The sequence below is a fragment of the Chlamydotis macqueenii genome, chromosome 11 (genome assembly GCF_036417535.1).
Source record: "Chlamydotis macqueenii isolate bChlMac1 chromosome 11, bChlMac1.mat, whole genome shotgun sequence".
In the NCBI taxonomy this organism is placed as follows: Eukaryota; Metazoa; Chordata; class Aves; order Otidiformes; family Otididae; genus Chlamydotis; species Chlamydotis macqueenii.
This window is the reverse complement of record NC_141566.1, coordinates 6196490-6218457: the sequence shown is the minus strand read 5'-3', so window position 1 is coordinate 6218457 and position 21968 is coordinate 6196490. Positions and strand designations below refer to the sequence as shown.

The following is a 21968-nucleotide window of genomic DNA, read 5'->3' as shown; positions in this document are numbered from 1 at the left end:
TAATATGACTATTTCTACTTAATTTCATTCAAAATACTCATGAGCAAAATTGTTGGGATTTCCATTCAAATTGTTGATTTCCATTCAAAAATGGATTTAGAACTCTTTGTTCAGGAAACCAAGCTAGATAGTAAAGCAAACTAAACAAATCTGAGAGAAATGCTCTGCTGCTAATCACGTCTTTTTAGCAGTCTAAGAAGAGAACTCTGGTTATGCAGCACTTTTTAATGAGTATTGTCCCATTTGTTTTACTGGGACGATTCACTTGACAAAGAATTGCCCAAGCAGATCTCAGGCTGGTCCCTCTGATACTAAAAATACCTTCTGGCAACAATTTCCAGAGGTTTTTTATCTGATACTGAAAAGCAATGATTTAAGTTTCTGTGGGGGAAGTCAGTAATGGTGGACCCCAGGCTGACAGCTGAACAATTACTGGTTTTAGGCTTTTCATTCCATCTCCTCTGCTTACCTTATTATCTTCTCATAAAGTAGTTAAAAAATCTCAGAGATATGTGTGGTACTTAAATCCATCCAGCCAGTTTGCTCAAGGGAGTGGTGAGTTGTCTTCTTTATAGCCAACTGTGTTTGCTGATAGCGTATCGTTGAGGGGAAAGATAACTCTGGATTTGCATATTTCAAATCTGGTGGTTTACTGCAATTTAGAAAGTCAAATTGGTGCTTTGTGTGGAGTCTAGAAAGTCTGCTCAGCTGAGAGGCAGGAACATCTGAGCACATTAACAGCATGCTGACTGCACAACTGCGCGTGGCTTTGAAGAGCTTTTTCCTGGTGGGAGCAAAGGGACGCCAAGACTCTCTGCCTGTTGCAGAAGAGTACTGATGGACAAACTCTGTCCCACAGAGGCTTGGCATAGGCTGCCTCAGCCTGACTGCCTTTCCCTGCCTCTCCCTTTTTTGGCCTCCTCAGGAGCACATCTGCAAAGGTCAGCCCTCCCATTACCTTCTGGGAGTGATGGCTCACTCCAGAGAGGGGGTTGACTGTGGTCGCTGTGGGGATGCGTAGCACGTGCCATTTCATTTTCTCAGGGACAGCAGCAGCATTTCCCAGCGACCCTGGATTTCAGAAGCTTAGTTAGGACTTACTCAAGAACAAAAGTTGTAGCAGAGATAAGCAGACTGTGAACCACTAAACAATCTACACACGTGCTGAGTTTGCTATCAGACTTTCAGGCTCTTGGCCAGGCCATTCAGCAGTCTTGTCAGCTCTTTGCTCCAGAAACCGCGTATCATGGCTTTGTGTTAGTGCTTGGATTAAATAAGAGTGACCTCTTCTCCTCTATCAGGCTGGTCAGTGAGTGCACTTCTCTTCCTTTGATGCTTTTTTTCAACCAGTTCAAACCAGGGCATACTTTTCTTCCAAAAGTGTAGGCTTACCCAAAGACAACTGTGCATCTGAGGATTTTCTTCGGAGACTTCAGATCCTGCTGGAATGTTCTATACCTTCCTCCAGCAAATACAGACATGTGAGTCAGTGACCTTGAGTATTCCATGTGTTTTAGCATCTGGCACATCTGTATGTCCCTATGTTTCCAAGATCTGAAACCTATCATACTACATATCTCTCTTCTCAGGGCTGGCTGGTACCCAGGGAAGGATCTCTCCCAGCTGTCTCCCCCTGGTATGTAAATGTGAGGTAGGGGAAAGAGGTCACCTCAGCTCCTACTCTGCCTGGGTGCTCTGTTTTGTGCCAGGTTTCACTCTTCAGCGCATCTGGTTTCATTCCACTTCCAAAGAATCTTGTGGTGGGCCCCATATTGTGTTGTAGAGGTGGATACCCTGCCCAAATCACCTCTGGCCCTGTCTCTTGAGCTGCTGACTAAGAGGCAGCAGAGAGATTGATAGTCACTCTGTACGTTACCATCTGTTTGTTCTTTTGCCCTATAGTTCTGTAACCATTGAGCACATGGATCCATATCCTTCGTTGCACAACAGAACTATATCCAATTTAATCATCGAGTGGCCTCTCAGGCATACAGATAGCAACACTTATGTCATGCAAAATTCATAAGCTCCCCACACTTCTTGTCCCTTGATGCTAAAATATTCCAGTATTCCTTCACAGATAGATATAAAATTTTGTTCTTGTAAACAGAAGAACATTTTCTTCTGAGAACTAACAGTAAGCTTTAGCCTGCTCAACCGTGTATTTAGAGACATGTTTTTGAGTTAAGAAATATGTTTTTCTTATTCCCAAGATAACAAGCTATATTTCAGACTAGAGTGGCTTTGTGTCCATTTAGAAGAAAATCTCCTGAGGGAAAATAAGGAGGAAGAAACTGCATTCAGGATCAAAATGGTGAAACTTTACAAAAGACCTGTTTATTCCAGAGACTGCGTGCTTTTATCAAAAGGACACTATCTTAAAACATAGTCATAAAGGTTAGGCTCCAAGGCAATCTCTGTGTTGAGTGGAGGCATCTCACAAAATAGAAGCAGTATTACGGTAGAGAATGCAGTTCCCAAAATTTTACAATGACAGTCAAGCTGTCAAAGAAGACTTGAAGTAAAGCGTGTTTAGGATTAAGAAGGGTAATGTGATTGACTGAACTCTGTCCAGTGCAAGCACTGGCTAGAATTTGACCTTTGAGCCTGAAATTTTGAGATTAGGAAGATGGTCTGCAGGTTTCCAGTACAGCCACTGCTGCATCCCTCTGCAGAGCTGGTCAGGTCTCAGAGGAGTGTGCTCACTGCAGAACAGCTTTCACGCTGGGAGTGTCGTAAGAATAAATACAAATCTGCAGTGTTTGGGTGACCAATAGTCATTAAAAACAGCAACAATAAGGAAAAATACCAGTGAAAAAATCAGCGCCGCTTTCATTTAAGCTTCCTGGTTTATGTGTTACATTGCAAACAGTCTGGTGTGGGTTTGCCTGTATTCTCTGTAGCAATTAAAAATACAATAACTGCCTGTAAACACAGTGGGACACTGGAAGGAGGAGCGGAGCTACGGGTAGCTTCAGCTTCTGCTTTGCTTATGAACCCTGGTGATGCCGTGTCCTCTGAAGGTACTGCACTGCGTGGAGCACGGCGTCTGGAGCAGGGTGTCCAGGGCTCGGTGCCACGGCCGTGTTGCAGCCAGATGTTATCCTCCGTGCAGAGGAAGGGGTTCAGCTGAAGCTTCAAGAGAGTATCTGATACATACAGTGTTGGGTAACATCACTCCAAAGCCGGTACGGTTCATTTTTACATTTCAATTTAACTAGACACTTAAAATTTAGGACGTTTCTTCATTAGGTGCCCTTGAGTATTGTTGAAACCAGGATCTAAAGCAGAACGAAAGGTCGCTTCATTCCCTTCACATCCAGAGAGTTCCAGCAGCTCGCAGGTGTGTATGGGGAGGAAAGGGGAATTGCTTAGGTCAGTTGCCCTCAGGACTGTAGCTAGAGGAAGGGAAGTAAAAAAGGGGCATATGTCAAAAGCGACGGCTGGATCTGCCTTAAAGGGCTTGCTCCTGGCAGCTGTAAAACTAATAAAGGGTGGAAGATGGATTGCTAGAGCAGAGGGAAGTAACGTCTTGGGTTGATCTGCCCCACATGTGGCACATTCACGCATACCTGAGGGGAGAAATTCCGGCTTGTAAATAGTAATGTCTCTCCAAAGCCGTCATCCAGACTTCATAAAGCGAGGCAGGTTCTAAATGACAGGAATTTAACAGAGTGTTAGTCATCCTGCAGAATGACTGAGGTAATGGCACACAAAGCTTCTAAGTGTTCGGATGACATTAAAGCACAGTTTTAAATGTATCTGATCAGTAATAATAATAATAATTAATACAGAATGTCTCACCGTGAATGTCCAAGCTGCTGCAGGTAGGACACCACTGCCAAGCAGCTCTGGTCTCTTATGCAAGAGGTGTGTGAACCCGAATCACCATTAGCGTCTTTATTTTTCTGTGGCAGTAGCAATTTCTCATTTTATGTTTTATGATAATTCATGGGATGTAAATGCACACACCGATGCACACACATGTGTCTGCTTGTGATATTTTGCACGTTTTTACCACAACATTTGTAGTATGCTTTTATGCAATTTCAGGCATATTTATCTGGCAACCTCTGCATTGCCGTTAAACGTACAGAGAACCAAAATCTTTTCTCAGTTACGCTGCTGCAAGCGTAGAGTCAACCATTATCCTGTACATTATCCTGGAGACAATATTTCAATTGTGCTCGTAGAGAGGTTGTATTTGCTTGGAGCTTCAGTTAATAGCTGGCTGTAAAAGCACAATTTGCCGCATAGTTCGCCTTTCTTTGCGGCTTTTCAGAATTTGTCCATGTGTGTTTGCCCTTAGGAAGCTCTCTGAGAGTCCCACTCATGACTTAGCCTGTGTCCACGTATGAGCTGCCTCTGCAGCGGGCACTAGTTGTTACCCTTGGTGGCAGTCTCGGCAGAAAAGTTGAGCCTGAGGGCCGTTTGCGGTAGCCTCTTGCTCTGTGTTTGATGTACTTCGGAAGCAAACGTACGCGCTGATGCTTCTCGTGCCATACCTGGGCTGTGGGGAGGGGATTTGGTCTCTCTTTAGCTGTACTGGTGTTTTTCCAAAACAACATTCACAAGAAGTCTTTTAAAGACACAGAGTATTTGAAGGAAAGGGAGAGCTGGCTAGAATTTGCTCAACGTGTGACCTCCTGAGTTTTTTGTCCCGCTGTATTTGTCCACCTCCCCATCCCTAATAGCTCTGGGAATCTTTGTCACCTCTTCTAAGCCCCCGGCTGATTTTAAAATCCCTCACTCGCATCTCTTCCAGGTTTTAAAAACCAGTCTTATATAGAAGTTGCTTTGTTACAGTCCTAGCAGTTAATGTGGTTCTTTCTTCCCCACATAAAGGATAAACCCTTTCATCTTCGCAGACATTACCTTAATTTCTGCATCTGTCTCTCAAATAGTTTAATGTTTGAAACTCTGCTTCTAACCAAAGGCTTTCCTTAATTAGTTTCCAAGGCAACCATCTTGGCATCAATTCAGATGAACCAACTGCGGGGAGAGGAAGGAAACACACTATCAAAATGAATGGTAATAGCACAATACCACTGTGCAAACAGGCGTTGTACATCACCAGAGACGGCGTGGTAGTTCTGGTGTCTCATGAGTTCATTTACAAGGGAAGAAGTCCTAACTCAGTAAAAGAAAAGCCGCACAGGAGCGTATGTCTTTTTTTCACAGCTGACTAAGGCAGGATTAATGGCTTTGGTGCGACATGAATCACCTATCTGGGGGAGGAAGAGAACCACGGGTGCTTTTCAGGGCCCCCCATGCACCAAGATGTTCCCAACTTCGTTTCGTAGAGCACTGTGACGCTACAGTTCAAGCAGCAAGATTTTCGGAGTGGGGACCACCCCCTTGGGCTTTTTTAGCCCAGCTGTTGGCAGTGCAGTCTATAAGACACCAGCAACGGATAGCTGCAGCCTTGCAGGGGGAAGTCCCTAAACGTGAGGTCCCTTGGTGTAATCCAGAGCTGTGGTGCATTTGCTCTGGGCTGCGATGGGTTTGGATCTGGCCAAGTACCGTCCCGGTGCAAATCCATACGTTCATACGTGATTCCTGTCTCTTAGCCCACCTTCACACCAGTGCAATTCCACTGGCCTCTGTGGAGCAGATTAAAGCTACCAGGGGCAGCCTGGGCTAAATTTGTAAAGAATTACATAAGTCGTCAGCTAAACCTCAAATACAAACTCATCCCATGGTATTCAGCCAGTAAGATGGAAAAGAACACAGCAATTTTAGAGGAAGTTAATGTTCCCAGGCTTAAAAAAAGCCTGTGTTACTAAATTAAATTTATTTGTGTCACTCATGGGCGTGCATGTGTAGGTATAATGTCATATGTACTACTGGAAGCTCATTCTTCCAAAATGTGCAATGAATAAAATTATCAACATTATACATAGACCCTTAAAAATAGCCTGAGTGTCTTCTGGCCTGGGGGGGATGCATGTAAAGAGTCAGAAAAGAAAAATATTGCTGTAACTTTATTATCTCATATGAGTAAAATGGCCTCCCCTGCTGCATAGACTGAGTCTTGTAAAAATAAATTAACTCTTTGTAATCTATCTCGGTTTATGGTTTATGCACCAAGTTACAAGGGGAATATTGCAGGGTGCTGTTTGTAGTGAAGCAGAATACAATTTTCAGATTCCTTCAAAGCTTTGAAAAGAGCAAACTGAATGCAATTCTAGTCACAGTAAAATTCCATTTATAATAAAAAAAATACAAGAAAACATAACCTTATTTTTCCTAGAGGGGGGTGCACTGATTTTTTATTAATTTCATAGGACATTTAAAAAGGAAAGGAAATGCTCAAAAGGGAAAAAAAAAAGAATGGCTACTATTCAGTATTCTTCAGTCTGCTTGAAGGCAGCGCTCTGCAGTACAAAACCCCTTCCAAAAGATTCTCATGTGAGCGTTGGGACTGAATTACTGCGACACTTCTGGGTTATATCCAAATAATAGTTTGAAGTGATCCTGACATGCAGTAATGGTTTATATAAGGACAATTCTGTTTCCAAGGACTCTTGTTCAATTCCAGGGAATAATACTGGGATTTTACTCTGACAGGCTGATGGGAGCTGTGGAGAAAATGGGTAATTTATGTGTTTTTAAAATGAAAACTGTGTGCCTCAGTTTACCTGATTTCTTCCTCTCTTCCCCCAATGGATATGCATCCTTTTGTATTTTAAGCAGCTAAGACTGAAGGAATTTCATTTCCCCTGTGGGATATGAGAAGATACCATCTCCTGTGTCACAGGGATTAGGCACACGATGCAAAGGTCGCTGAAGAACCGCTTGTTAATGCTGTGGCCGTGCCTTCAAACTGTATGACAGTGCTGAAACATTTGTGATTCCTGCAGAAGGTTTCGAAAACTGAGAATAAATTTAAGATTGCCATTATTTGTAGTCTTTGTGAAGGTGACTTTAGGTGTTGTGAAACTTAGTGGAGGATGCTAGTCTGCAAATCAGTTTTGGTAGTACTGGTTTTGATAGACCTGATGTGGACTTGTGGGTCTACAATGACAGCATCCACCACAGGACGGAGGTACATCCACCACAGGATGGAGGTACATCCACCACAGGATGGAGGTACATCCACAACAAGCAAGGAGGTAGTGTAAATAAAGAGAGCCTGTGTGGGGCTGGAAATGAGGATGCTGTTGTGATGGGACCATGTTAGATGGGATAGGAGCTGGTTTCGTTGTAGACTGAAGGAAATTTAACCATGAGTGTTGCTAGGGAAAGGCAAGCAACTCTAGCAGTACAGCCAGGCACACGTTTCTGAGCTAAGAAGAATTGACTAAGAAATACTGGCGTGTTTTGAGAAGGTGGTTGTGTGTCAGTGAAAAACATGTAAAGGTTGCTGAGAAACTTGCCCACCTGAACAGTTAACATAAATTGCTGTTCTTTTGGGCTCTCTAGAGAATCAGAGAAGCCGTACCTGTTCGCTCTCAAGTAGGCAAAACCTCGTGTCTCTTCTCAGAGGTGGTGAACTCAGGCTTAAGCAGCAGCAGATGTATTTCCACCGGGCCTTGACTGATGAACAAGAGTGGCCTTTGACAGGGTGAGATGCAAGATAGATGAATATTTCAGAATTTAGCACAAGCAGTAGGAAGAATACAGCGAGGATCTTTATGTACCTTTCCTGTCAGCTAATCCCAATTTCGCTTTCCCTGGACCCTTGAAAGATCCATGTAGAGAAACGGAAGTTGCAGAGTCCCAAATACACTACCAGATCAGAATTTTTGTTATGATTGTAACAACCTCCCATATCTGATCTTGGTTTTAGTGAAATAGCTTCAAGTGATGAAGAGTAGCTTAAGTTTTGATTGATTTTGACGTGAAGGTCTTTGTATTGAAGGACATGACTTGTGAAGAGAGATGCAGTTCCAAGAGATTTAACACTGTTCTCATCTGTCTATACAAAGAAGAGATTTTGATTTAAAGAAAAGTTTATTTAATGAATTTTATTTAACTTAAAGAGTAAATAATTGTGATTATGAATATCAGTTACTAGGGATCATAAAACTCTTTGTCTCAGTGTCCTCCCGGGTGTGAAGTTTTGCAGTAGAGTATGTCCTTCAACAGTGACTGTGCCAACAGATTAGTTAATCTGACGGTATTGCCAAGTCACACCAAGGAAAATGGATTTAGGAAGATTGTTTCAGGGCATAGAAAACTTTGTCGTCACACTGAAAGAAAATAGGAGAAAGTATCATACCCTCAGAACTTTTGTTGCAGTTTGTAATTTTTTTTTCCTAATGTAACCTTTTGTGCACAAATTAAATGCATATTCCACTATGCAATCTTCAATGGCAAATGTCAGATGAGTTATAGGAAAAGAAAGTTTAGCCATATGGAGGGAGAGCGAAGTGCAATACAGCTTTCAAATGTTGCATTTAATTACCCTCCAAGGACTAACACGCACAATCGTCATCTATCTGGAGGTGGCCTAAAAGTAAAACTTCACTCTTGATGTGACTATCGTCAAGGAGAGAGACAAGGGAGAGAAAGGCACAAGAAGAGGGCCAGAGAGGGAAAAACTTTAATAAAATGCTTCAGAGGCATCTCGGATCCCTTCTTCCACCATGCACATTTTTGTCCCCTTCTTCTAGGAGATTCCTGTTCTCTAGGAGATGGTCTACCATGAGAGATACATTGCAGAAGAGGCAAAAGCTATTTGAAGAATGTTTTATAAGACCAAACAAATTATTTTGATACTGTGCTATAGAGGAAAGTAGGATTTTGGTTATGAGGTGCAGTTGCAAACTTATAAGGTGGCAGTTGACTGAAAGTAAAATTCCTAGGTCCATATACTGCACAAAAATACAAAATCCAGCATTTGGAACTGTGTGTGGATTTGTGACATTCCCTAAAGGACGTGAAGCCTCTGAAATGGTGGATGAATTAGTCTCAACTATATATGCAGTTATTTTTATCTGCAACAAATAATACGTGTGTGGAATCTTCATCTTAATATTTAATGCATTCTTCATTTAATATTTAACTCAAATTTAATATGGTACTCGTTCTTCATACAAATGAAATCATTGTTTACTGTGTATTTTACAGCATCAAAATCCCTGGTGGCCACATTCCCATCCCATTAGTACGAAGTGAAGAAATACATCGCTTTCCATGGGGGTTTGCACTACAATTACAGTCTTGGGGTTTTGAGTCTTTCTGTGCGGGAAGCTGCTTCTACCCAACGTGGAAATGGCTATTTCTGTGGAATTAAAGGCAGGATAAGTATCACTTGTTTGGCTGTGGCAGATCACCACTAGCTCTCACATATCTTTTGCCACTGCAGCATTGCAGTTCCTTTGGAACCTCATATACTGGTGCTGGTGTGATAGAAACAAACAGAATCATGACACCAAAAGAAGCTATTTTTTGTACATTTACTGAGGGAAGATAGAGCCTTGTCTGATGTTTGTAATGCTCAGAGGGAACTTGCTCTTTCCGCAGGAGCATGTGTGTAAATTGGAGAACGGGGGAATGGGCTCTACAAACTTAGAGTAAAATGGACCTACTGAGGTTACGAGGGATCTTATTTTTACTGTGGCATCTGGTTAGATCCCCTGTTCACATTTCAGGAGAGCTTTTTCCTGTTCTCCGCCTATTTATCCTACTTCTTTTGGGAAAATTTACATGACAAGGGGTGACCGGTGCAGAGTAAACATAGTGAGGAATGATTATCTATGGCTGTCGAATGCTATTGCACCTTTGCTCCCAGGATCGGACTGTAGAAGGTAACTGCATCACTGGTAAGGGTGCAAGGACCCTGGAGACCTGAAGAGCAGCGGCTGCAAGGCCCATGGGCAGCTCCCTACTACACAAGGGGCTGCGGGAGTGGAGACTTGGTTTTCCAGGGAGAGGACTCGGTTTTCCAGCTGAACGGCTGCTTCAGTTTCTACTTTTCTGGAGTGGTAGAAACAGAGCTGAGATGTGGGACGTTGCAGATGCCGCTCAAGATAAGCAAACATCCTTGCTAAGATACTGACAATAGCGTTTTAGGCCTTGACTTCAGTTTTTACTGAGTTAATTGGATTGTCACCCTCATACTCTATTCCTCTCCTTTCTTAAGCGTGTCCTGAACACCAAATTAGCCAGCACCACTGGTCCAGTCGGGTGCTGCATCACAGGGCAGAACTTTTCAGTCGTTCGATCCAGTATCAGGTGGGAGCTGCTCAGATCTGAGAGAAGCTGTAACTCCATCTTCAGAACAGAAATGCTGTCAATAGGGATAGAAACCAGAAAGCACCTGATCTGATATCCGTGAGAGAAGACAGGGTGCCCCACAACAATTTAGGCTTGCCAGGCTGTTGTTGCTGTGCTTGATATCTGTGCTGTTCCCACGAAGTGCAATCAGCACTGAGAGCTGCTCCTGACAACTCTGTGGAAATTTTTTTAGACCTGAGTCCATTTATCTGGTTTGCTTGTTTGCTGCTGACAATAAAGTGTTGCACCATCAGTTCTGGCATTTGCATGCAGCTTTGAAGGCAAGGGTGTCACAATTGTATTTCTATAGCAAGGTAAAGTTAAACTGAGGTGGCTGAGCTCTCCAGTCCTCAGAAAATTACACGTATACTTAAAAATCAGTAGAAATGCTTGAAGTTAAGTGTGGGCTTTTTTGCAAAAGTGGAACCCAAATTAATGCATAAACAACCCCAACAAAGACAACAAAATCCTTTTTTACTCTGAGCTTATAGGAATTTAAAACTGAGGAAAGAAGAGTTGTAGAGTTAAACTGCCTCTTTGTTCCCAGATGTGGCTGAAATGGAAAGACACAATACAGCAGGTCAGACTTCTGCCTGTCATTCCATTTAAGTGGCATATTTCTGCCACTTGTCAGGTATGAAAAGCATAGTAAAAATCTTCAGACCTTTTTTGTGGCAATACTGCCTGTCAGCATCAGTATTTTATGCTATGAAAAGATCTAATAGACTCATAAAATGTCAGGGGTTTGAGCTATAGATGATGTAGTCTGTACTTTTGTGATCTATTTCTTTTTCTTTGTTTTTCCATTTGTAAATAAAGGATGATAAATAACTTTGATTAAACAGACTAAACTGACCAGATGGCAATGGATACAAATGAAGGGAAGAAGAGCTCCAAACAGGTATTAATTGGACATGGTAGTTTTCTTTTCGCTGTTGCCAAAATTGTGATAGCCACTTCTCTAGGTAAAAAATGCAAGCATGTCCTCTTAGCTTGTATTTTTCAATGACTCTTTAAAATCAAAGCCCACAGAGGTGTTAAGGTGGATTTTCAAGTGACTGAACTGCTGGGCTTAGAGGGTTGTGATCTGCAACCCAACGGCCAGCTGGAGGCTAGTTGTTCTGGGGGCTGATAGTGTTTAACCTCTCTGTTAATGATCTGAGGTTATGGGATGGAGCGTGCTCTCGGCACGTTTGTGGATGATCCCAAATGAAGAGGAGCGTTTTATGCTCCGGGTGGTTGTGCTGCAGTGCTTTGACAGGCTGGTGGAGTGGGCAGAGAGGAACCTCGCGAAATTCAGCAAAGGGAAATGGGGAAGAATAACCCCGTCCACCAGTACAGACTGGGTAGAGGCTTCCTGGCTGGAGAGCAGCTCTGCAGAGAAGGATCTCGGAGTCTTGGCAGACAAGTTGAGCACAAGCCAGCACTGCACTCTCGCAGCAAAGGCGGCCAGCAGCATCCTGGGCTGCGTAGGATTAGCACAGTCAGCAGATCAATAGAGGTGATCCTTCCCCTCTGCACAGCACTGGTGAGGCCACATCTGAAGTGCCATATACACTTCTGGGCTCACTAGTATGGGAAAGACATGGACATCCTGGAGCAAGTCCAGTGAAGGGCCCCTGCGATGATGAGGGGACTGGAGCATCTGACGTACAAGGAGAGGCTGAGAGAACTTGGGTTGTGTAGCCTGGAGAGGAGAAAGCTCAGGGGGATATTAATAATGTCTGCAAATGTCTGGTGGGAAGGAATGAAGAAGGTGGAGGCAGACTCTTCTCAAAGAGTCTCACTGAGTTTCAGAGTCTCAGTGGTGCCCAGTGACAAGACAAGAAGCAAGGGCACCAACTGACGTGCAGGAAATCCTGTTTAAACATAAGAAAAACAATTTTTTACTCCGAGGGTGGTCAGACACTGAAACAGGCTGCCCAGAGAGCTTCTGGAGTCTCTGTCGTTGGGGATTTTCAGAACCTGACTGGACACAGATCTGAGCAGCCTGCTCTAGCTGCAGCTGCTTTGAGCTGGGGGGTTGGAACAGATGATCTCTGGAGGCCTCTGCCAACCTCACCTGTTCTGTGATCTCCTCCATTCCTCCATCCGAAAAAGAAAAACTATCTTTCCCTTTTATGAATCAGAGACAAACCATTGATATTTTTAGAAGACAAAATATGACTGCTCAGTCCCATCTACCAAACTTGTGCTGTTCTTCCATCGCTTGATTTCTTTTGAGCCCACAGAGTCTTCTGTTTCGTTAACCCATTCTTTCCTTGCCTCTGGTCTGTTACTACTCTTCACCTACACATTATTCTTACCATTCGAGTCCCTCGTCACGTCCTTGGAGAAATATTCCAGCAAAACCCCAGGATCTGTCTCTATTACTACTGTTTAAAATGGCTTCCCTGCCATGTCTTTCATCTAAGAGTTCGCCAGTCTCCTCATAACGTTCCCTTCACGCCAACATTTAATTTCCATGGCCAAAGCCCCCAGATCCATGGTCTAGACCAGGAACTCACTGTGGCTGTAATTTGAGTAGGAAATAAGTCAAAAGGTAACCGAGTGGTTGTGAGGTTGGTATTAAAGTTATTTTGCATCCTGTTCACTGTCCTTTCTCGTAGGTGTTATGTAGCCTTTGAACTACATCATGAGAGAATCATCTTTCTTGCTTTGAAATTATCATGATACTCCGTAGCAGTTTAATATTAGCCAGTTAATGTCTGTATTGCTATCTTCCAAAACTGTAAGAAAAATGTAAAAGCTAAGGCAAAAAATTATGGTTGCCTATTCATTATCATGATGACTGATGCAGTGGAAACCAAGTTGTCTTTATGCTTGCATTCAAAAAGTAACTTCCCCAGGCAAGTGAAAAACTAAAATTGGCAATGCTGACTTAATTTCTCAAATCTGGCATATAGGTCTGTACTTCCAGTAAGCCTGGTGCTGGCCAGCAGATTTGACTTTTATTTTAAAACCAGATACATTTTAATTATGTTCCCTCTAGATTTTCTCTTAATTAATTGGAAATATCTGAAGAGTTAATTAAAAATACAAACTTTATTTGATTCTATATCAAACCTGACATTATGATCTTTTTATCTACAAGGCAAGAATTATATGGGATTAGAAGTTTGAATTATTCATGATAGTTTCCAGCCACTTTTTCTTTCCCTGCTCCTTTGTTCAGTATAAAATCTTATAAGCTTTTCTTTCAGTCAAGGTGAAAGCAATATTAAGTCTCGGAAGTGAAACTTAGCAAAGACACGCAGCTCTGTGAAATCCTCATCCTGTAATCCTGGCTTTCTATTCACCGCCACTCTTCAATATCCCACTTTCTGTATAAACTTCACAATATATAAGCAGTTGATGAGATTTATTTGTTAAACTCCTGTTTCCCTTCTTCATAAAAAAGGTCTGTCCATCCCTTCGCTCCCCTGGGAGTAGCACTGATGTCTCCGGTTGTTTCTGCTGGGCTCGCTAATCCAGCAGCTCCGTTCAAGGCGCTGGACGGTTGGTGGAGGGTGGAAAGTGAAGGAGAAAGAGAGGTGTGCTTGTTAAGGTTTAGGACAGCACGTGTCTAAATTCTAATAGCATTTTTAAGATTCGGTTAAATAATTACGAATGATTGCTTCTACTTACAGATGGCTGATTGTGTTAGTAGAAATACTGGCAGGTCACTTCTGGAAGATGCTTTATGAGTTAAAGCTTGGCTGTAGTATGTTGGACCTCTCTAAGGGACTAAACAGAATTATTTCTGGTCATTTTGGAGACATGACAACAGATGAGATGGAAGTTGAGTCTGATCTATGGTAATGAGTCCTGCATCTTGTATTTGTGGTGTTGCTCCTGGTGCCTGTAGCAGCTCCATGGATGTTTTCCTGACAGCCTCCGACTTCATCTGTCATGGTATTTTTCTCTTCAGTAAACACATTTCTGGGTAGAGGTGTGAAAGCTTTCTTATTGTTAAGGTTAAAACAACAGAGAGTATTGTTGTTGTGAAATAAGTTCTTTGTCTCTAACCTTTTAAAAGTAAATCATTGCCTTTACGGTGAAATTAAAACATACAGAGAATTCAGTATGCAAATAGCACGCGCACCAGATGATCCGAAGGAAGCCTGCACATTTCCATAGAAAACAAATGTGAGTGTAGGAAAGCAGATGCAGAGTCTGCATGCAGTTCTCAAGAGGACCCGAACAGCAGTTTATTTTCAGACTGCTGGAAGTATGCAAATTCCTACAGAATTAAATGTGAATTTAAAAGAAATGGCATCTACTAAGGGCAAGACAACCCAAAGAGGCAATTGGGAACTTAATAATTTAATCAAGAACTTTAACAGGCTCAGCAGTATATCTAAAGTCAGTGACTCAGATGTCATCTGTTTTTAGCAAAGATGTAAGTGGTCATGTTGAAAAGATATTTTTTTAGAGTATGGCATTTGGAGCGTTTATCTGTGACCATGGAGAAGTACGTTAGTATGGTGTGTGTAGATTTTCAGATGATTCTCCGTCAAAAAACATCATCTGTTCACCTGAGCTGTCCATAGAATATAGGCAGTGATACTTGTGGTGTATCGCCAGCTTTATGTTTGCTATTTTTAACTTCTGTTAGTTTAACCCAGCAAGGCTGGGTAGGTCTGAGTCTCTCCTGGCACACACATAATCACCACAGTTATTAATTAAATTCTTAGTGCTGGACGTTGTTCTACCTGATGGCCGTGGGACTCGATGAATGGTCGGATTATAATCTGAAGGCAGGGGAGCAGTGCTAAGTGCGGTGGCATGACCTTGCGCGAGGGCAGGAGATGATGTTTTAGTGGAGCGTACCTCACATTTAGTACTAATTTTGACAAAATGTGTAAGGTCAGATGTGTCCATTTAGATGCACTGGAAGTGATGGGTTTTCAGGCCTGTTGAAAAGCTGTCAAAAGGCAACGAAGGTCACTGCTTATAACTTTGGGAATTTAACTTTAGGCATTCATATATGACAAGGCTTGGCCGGGGTTCTCACGGCAGGAAGCTCCCAGTACAACCTGGAGCCTAGCGAGCCCCGCTGCGCTGGTACAGTTTAATAAATACAGCGAGTGGCTGGGCTGTGTAACCCACCTCCCATACACTCCACAAACAGGGAGCAAGGTAAACAGGAGTTCACTGGGTGGGTAGATGCAATATTGCCTCGTTTCAGAGCAGAAATACTGGAACCGATAACTAAAATTCACCTGGTCAGCAGGGGAGACGCTGTGATCACAAGGGTGAATTTGCCAGGTAAGGTCATCTCTGCAAGCAGAGTCTTCTCAGCCTTCTGAGTTACTCTTCTTTGTGCTTTGCCTCTGTGTTTTACATACAAAAATGACCGCATCACGTCTGTACAGCCACAGAACTGTAATATTTGTGCTGCCCGTGGATTGCACTTAGAGGATTACCAAAATGTTCATTTTCTGGCTGTTTTCCACTAGTTAAGAGTCATCCTCTTACAACTGAATAATATGTAATTTTTTTTCTTCACACAGGTTGTAATCCTCGGCAAACATTCCAGAGGCTATCACTACATGTTAGCTAACCTGGTAAGAACTTCTCTTCATTACAAGTATAGCTAAGTTGTAGAGGGGAATTTATTCTATTCAGGTTGTGGCAACTTTCATCAGCAAGAGAGGAAATGCATAGATGAGTTCTTGGATTTTGAGAAATTACTTCAGTAAATACTAGAACTGGTATGTTATAGTCATTTGTACTCAATTATGGGCTTTCTTTTGTCTAAGCATCTCATATCCTCTGCTAATTTTAAAATAATAATTTAATTATATATTTTCCACTTATTTGTATCCTTATAAATAAGACACTGGATAACCATAATCTTCTATGTAACATATTTGAAATTTAAGCACTCCAGGAAAATAATTGTAGCATATTTGTGTATGAAATAAGTCATTAAAAGCTGCAAATTAGAACAATTCCATCAAGGAAACCAGCCAGGCTGTTTAGCTGTTCTTTTGTATTTCAGAGTGTAGGGTTGTGCCTGTGTACGTGTTGACCTATCAGGACAAGACAGTACATTTTTATCTGTATCAGAGCTTCTTCTGGATTCTAGAATTGACTTTCAGGGCTGTTGATGATGCCTTTGAAACACCATCTGCTAGAGTTCATTAGAAGAAGTGTTATATTTTAATTGATCCTGCAGCAAGACTAATTTTTGGATTCTGTATCTACTGTGAGCAGAAGAATGTTTTTCCAGAAGTCACACTTTCAAGTTAGCAATCTCATTTAGCAGAATATTCTCTGTATCCATGTTTTGGTGTGATTAAAGCAGAAAAGACAAATTTTAAAATACTCTTATTTAGTATAAGTGCTGTATGACTTTAAGATGTGTCATTTTGCATTCTGAGTACCAGTCATGATCTCACTGAACAGCGTGTGCATAGAAATACAGGGGCTCTTATTCTGGATTGCCTTTAGCATGTGGAACCATTGACATTCAGATAAACATGCCTGCAATCAAGGCAGACTAATCAAAAAGACACCAATTTACTGCCTCAGGTATAAATAACAACAGAGTGGGAGAGAATCATCCCGTTATGTTTGCGAGTGAAATGTTAAGCGATGCAGGGGTGGAGAAGTGCCTAGCAAGAGGTGTGTGCTTTGCCTCCGCAGAACAACGTGGATGTTAAGTGGTTTGCGGCTCCCAGCGCTGAGCCTTGGTGGGCACTTTGCTGTACCAATGGGATTGAGGTCTTTGACCAGTCTTCACCATGGTGAGGAGAAAAAAGGAAATAGTACTTTGAGTTTCCCCAATGTTTTCACTTAACAAGAAGGAAATTAATCAGTTTATTTTGTGCTACGCTTACAGCAGGTAAAATTAAGCAAAGAAAAGGGATTTTGGATGGTGATGATTCTTGTTTTTCTCCATGTGTCCTCCCAGGGTTTCACAGACATTGTTCTGGAGAGAGTAATGCATGGAGGTGCCAACATTACTGGATTTCAGATTGTTAATAATGAAAACCCGATGGTTCAACAGTTTCTGCAACGCTGGGTGAGGCTCGATGAAAGAGAATTCCCTGAAGCCAAAAACTCACCATTAAAGGTATTTATTTTACCCAGACAATGATGGAGACTATAAGAGTTGCTTTTAACAATTATTTGGGGATTTTTAACCCCATGTGTATGATACAGATGCCTGATAGGACTGTGTTGCAGCATTCACTGCCCTTCCAGAAGAGAGAAAGGCAGAGGCTGTTTGTGGGACACAGATGCCCTCCGTGGTGGGAGTTCCTCAGAGGCAAAGGCTTGGTCTTGCAAGTCCTGTCCTTGTGCAGTGAATATAAAAACTTACAACTTGAACTTCTTGAGTTAGTCTTGGGGTCCGTGTGGTGGGTAGTTAGGTAGTTTTTGGATGCAAACTGTGGATTACTAGTCCATTTTAGTGCTAATAGAGAATTCAATGTGCAAAATAAAGTAGCTCTAGATTCACTGAGGAGCTACTGTCACCTCCTAGTCACTGCTGACAGTTGCCTCATAATCTAACCCTGTGTTCTGCACCACCATCCTTTACTTAAACATCCTGGATATTAGTTCTGCAACTAATAAAATTTTCCAGGTTTTTTTGAATGAAAGTCTCAAGTTCACCGAAACTGTTACTAGGAGATTTGCAGCCTGTTAATATCTCCCCCAGATTTTTTTCTGCCTCAGCATTTCTGTAGCAGAGGAGGATGCTATTCACTGTCCGGTCGAGGAGTGCATGAAGGATACTCTGACCAGTGATGAAAGTCATAAAATCTCCTAGGACCACTGCATATTATTAATATTCCTCTTACATCCCTTCTTTCTCTTCCTCTTTGGGTGAGGCCTGTTCTTTTTAATCAGTACACGTAGGTGAATGAAACCTGGGACTGGTGGTGGAAGAGAGGACCTTAAATTCTGTCACTCCTCAAAGTCCGGTCCTCCACCTCATGTGTACTGACTGTCTCAGGGAAGCCAAACCTGTCTATGAACATCAGCCATGATGAGACAGGTCATGTCTTTCCTGCTTGATTTGGGAGGGACACATGCAAACTGATGAACTGAGTTGGAATTCAAAATTACTCTGATAAGCTGGCGTAATGTCTTGATGTTAGTAAAACAAAATTCAAGGAAGCATCAAATACTAGCTAGGAAGGAAAAATCCGGTCCAGTCCAGTGCGTGGGGGGGATACCAGGGTAGGCAGCAGCACTGTGTTGGACTACAGACAGAATGGGAACCAGTTATGAGGTTCTGCTGTCAGAAGGCCAGTGCCATTCGGAGGCATACAGTTCCATCCCTGGGATCATGTGATTTCTGTGGGGAAGGAAAAATGTCTTAATCCCATCCCATGCCTTGCTGGCATTTCAGAGGAAGCAGAGAAAAGCAAACAGAGGCCCACAAAAGTCGGATTAGTGTATTGTTCCTTGTTGATTAGGACCTAGACTTGCTTTCTAAAGCTTCCTAGCAGTGATGCAGAAGTGAAGATAGGTATCGTGCTAATCTTAAAAGCTCTGAAATATAGAAAGTTAACCTGGGAAGATTTTATTCTACTTGAAAGCAATTTATCTTGAAGGAAAAATTATTCTCCATCCTTAAAAAAGAATCTTAAGTATATGGTACAAACACAAAGATTACATTACCTTTCCACAAATGTACGGCTCATTATAGAAATGTGCACAGTATTTGTCAATCAGACAAAAAGCATACTTAAAAATTGATGTACAATATTTTTGATTAGGAAATAAAATTGCCTAGAGATTAAAGCCCTGATGTTTAATTTATTCTGTATTTTATCAGCCTTTCCCTTCTCTCTCTCTCTTTTTTTCTCTTTGCATGCTCATGCATTTATAAGTAGAATTCAAATAAAGTAGAAAATTAGATAGCTCTCTTGGCATGACTTGGAAGGGGCTGTGTTAAGGTTACTGACAATTGATGCAGTCTGCTGAAAAAATTATCAGCGTGTAAGTTTTATGTAGTGCTAGACTGGACAGCTATTACAAGGTTTTTTTAAAGACAAGAACAAATACGTTAAAATGACTATCTGATTCTATATTGTTGTGTGGAGTGTGACGTATAACCTTTGCTAACTTACTGAAAGAGGAGAAGGGTGGTGGCTGGAAAGCATCACAGGAAGAGGTAGGGGTGGGCAGGATTGGAAGAGCGCTTGAACCTAGGTACAGTGAGAGCAGGAACCACCCCACATGCCCTGTAAGAGTTTATAAACCGCTGTCGTTTAAAACTGGGTAAGAATGGCTGCTGTATAAGCTTCTTCACAATCCTAACTTTGCAGTCTTTTTTATCAGATAAGATTGTCTTGATCCGCATATGCGGACACGCCTCATTCTGTGCAGACTTCCTAAGGCTTTTATATCAAACTGAGGAGCTCGCAATAAGGTAATACACATTTGGAAGAAATGCAGACCACCGATTGTGCTGTCCTGCCCTACAGGATAGAATTAACTTTTTCTGAATTTCATAAGTCTTATCCACAAAGAGAGTCGCTGAACGTGCAGTTGAGGCTTGGATTTGCACCTCTCTAATGAACGTACGGGCAGCGTGTCTTCTGGCACTAACTGCAGGGTGAGGTTCGTGGGAGCAGGAGCTCTGTGGTATTGCACAGATGGGCAAAAGAAGGGCAGGAGCACCAGTACATGCAGATAGCCCTTGCATTCTTTTTTCTTTTCCTCTTCATTCTCTTACAAACGTTATGGAAGTACAAAGGGTCAGTTACAAGGGGTTTGCAATCTACTGCCGGTGAAAACCAGTGATGTCGTGTGTAAAGCCTGGGCTGGTCTAGGACGGAAGGACTTTCAGACAAGCACATCAGTGTGGAAGAAATGTGAAAAAACCACCTCCTGATATTTCCTAGGTGATACTAATTTTATAGCATTGGGGCGTGTCACGAGGTACAACAGGCAATGTATGAAGCTGTTGGCAACATGAACAAGTAGTTAAGGAGTCTGGGGGTTTTGTTGAAGACTTGCTGCTGTACAAAGCTTCCAACCCTCCTCAGATTTACTGGGGGGTAAGAGAAGGCAGATGGGCAATTACCAAAGAGATGTAATGTTTAAAGTGTATTTTATGATTACTTGCTTGTATAGCTGTCTTCTAAGAAAAGTAATCTGATCTGTTCCTTGCCACAGATGCTACCTAATCAGGATTGTGGTCCAAACAGAAATTATTTATGTTAACTTCAATTCAAAACTGTCTGTCTTGGCAATCTTGTTAAAAAGAAAAAGAATACTCTAAGCAGAAACCAAATATGAGCTCTTCTTTGCTATTGGAGGCAGTATGGGCCAGCATGGAATTGCAGACTTTTGTAGCGACCTCATTTAGACTAGCAAGCTTCCAATTACATTTAAACTTTATGCAGCTATGAACTAGTTTTGTTAATTTGCTGCTATATGCTATATGAAAATATTTTAATTTGCTAATTGAAATAGATAGAATTGTTAAGCTACATAAAGCATCTGCAGCAAGACAGAGGACTTGTAAGCATGATTCTTCTAATGGTATTTTAACAAAGAGAAGGACTAGACCTGATAAAGCTGGGGCAATGCTAAAACTGCAGTTTGTCACCATATTTTATTTGCATCAATTTTAGTATACGTCTGCACTGACCCATGACGCAGTCCTAGTCATAGCTGAGGCTTTCCGTTACCTCCGAAGACAGCGCGTGGATGTCTCTAGGAGAGGTAGTGCTGGAGACTGCCTGGCTAACCCTGCAGTACCATGGAGCCAAGGAATTGATATAGAAAGAGCGCTGAAAATGGTAAGAGCTAATGAATGTGTATATTCCACAACAGCAACAATTCTGCTGGGACCAAACTTGATTCCTCCTCCATGTACACAGAGTTTCTGTACTCACACAAACAGCTGCAGCTCCTCAGGAAAAAAAAAAAAGAAGAAAAGAAAGAAAAAAACCAAACTTAATGACAAACTCCCAAGGATGGCTAAAATATATTCCATGGAGGGCCAGACGTAACACGTTAGCTCTCAAAACTTTGGCCAAAATTACATCCCTCTGGCAGCCGTGCAGCTGCCTGACTGTCCACTCCAGAGCACCCTCTGCCTGACTCCCTTGTACCTCCCAAGCTTCCCGTGAGAGTATGAGCCACTTTGCAAACGAACATTATTGAGGGTTTCTAAAGTCAGGCTGAGGCTGCAAATCTGACTAACAACTAGTCTGGGTCCTCAACATGTGTCCTGTAAATCTTGTGGGGATACCTGTGTTTATGAACTTAAACATGTGTATGCAATTTTGATAATTTGCCAGTAAAAAGTCAACTCGGATTGTTTTAAAGCAGTAGAAAAAATGTTGATCATAGCAATACTGCTCCATGTCAGCACCAGCCTGAGCCTTGACACGGTTTAGCCTCAAACCAGTTCTGATTCCTGGCGTAAACTTTGCACTCAGCCCGATTACCTTCCCTGAGATAAAGAGTTCTAGTTATTGCATAGGATCCTAGCTCACTTATGTCTCTAATTTTGTTTATTTTTAACTCTTTTTAGACTACTATGTGTGCTAAAGCAAGTGACGAGGAAAAATTAGATAAGATTAGATAAGATTAGATTTTTGTAGATAAAAGAGACAAGAATATGGTCTGCTTTTGATCTGGCTCAAATAGCTCTAAAAGAAATCAAATCAATTATATTAATGCAGGCATAGAACTGGAGTGAGTGAGATCAGAATTAAGCCTGTGTTAGGTGTAAACAAATCCTAGGTCAGACTTCATACACTTAACTTAATTACTGCTTTTTCTCA

At 41.9% G+C, this 21968-nt stretch overlaps 1 protein-coding gene across 3 annotated transcripts in view; it reads left to right on the top strand.

Moving 5' to 3' along the window:
• Positions 1-21968, top strand: part of GRIA3 (glutamate ionotropic receptor AMPA type subunit 3) — a 150306-nt gene that overhangs the window by 69479 nt on the left and 58859 nt on the right. For all 3 annotated transcript variants that reach the window (XR_015259661.1, XM_086756145.1, XM_086756144.1), the window contains exons 5-7: positions 15720-15773; positions 17126-17287; positions 20808-20975. Coding sequence is in view for 2 of the 3 variants with exons in the window: in XM_086756145.1 (XP_086612271.1) it covers positions 15720-15773; positions 17126-17287; positions 20808-20975 (384 nt within the window). In the remaining variant the exon portion in view is untranslated. The remainder of the gene's footprint in view (positions 1-15719; positions 15774-17125; positions 17288-20807; positions 20976-21968) is intronic.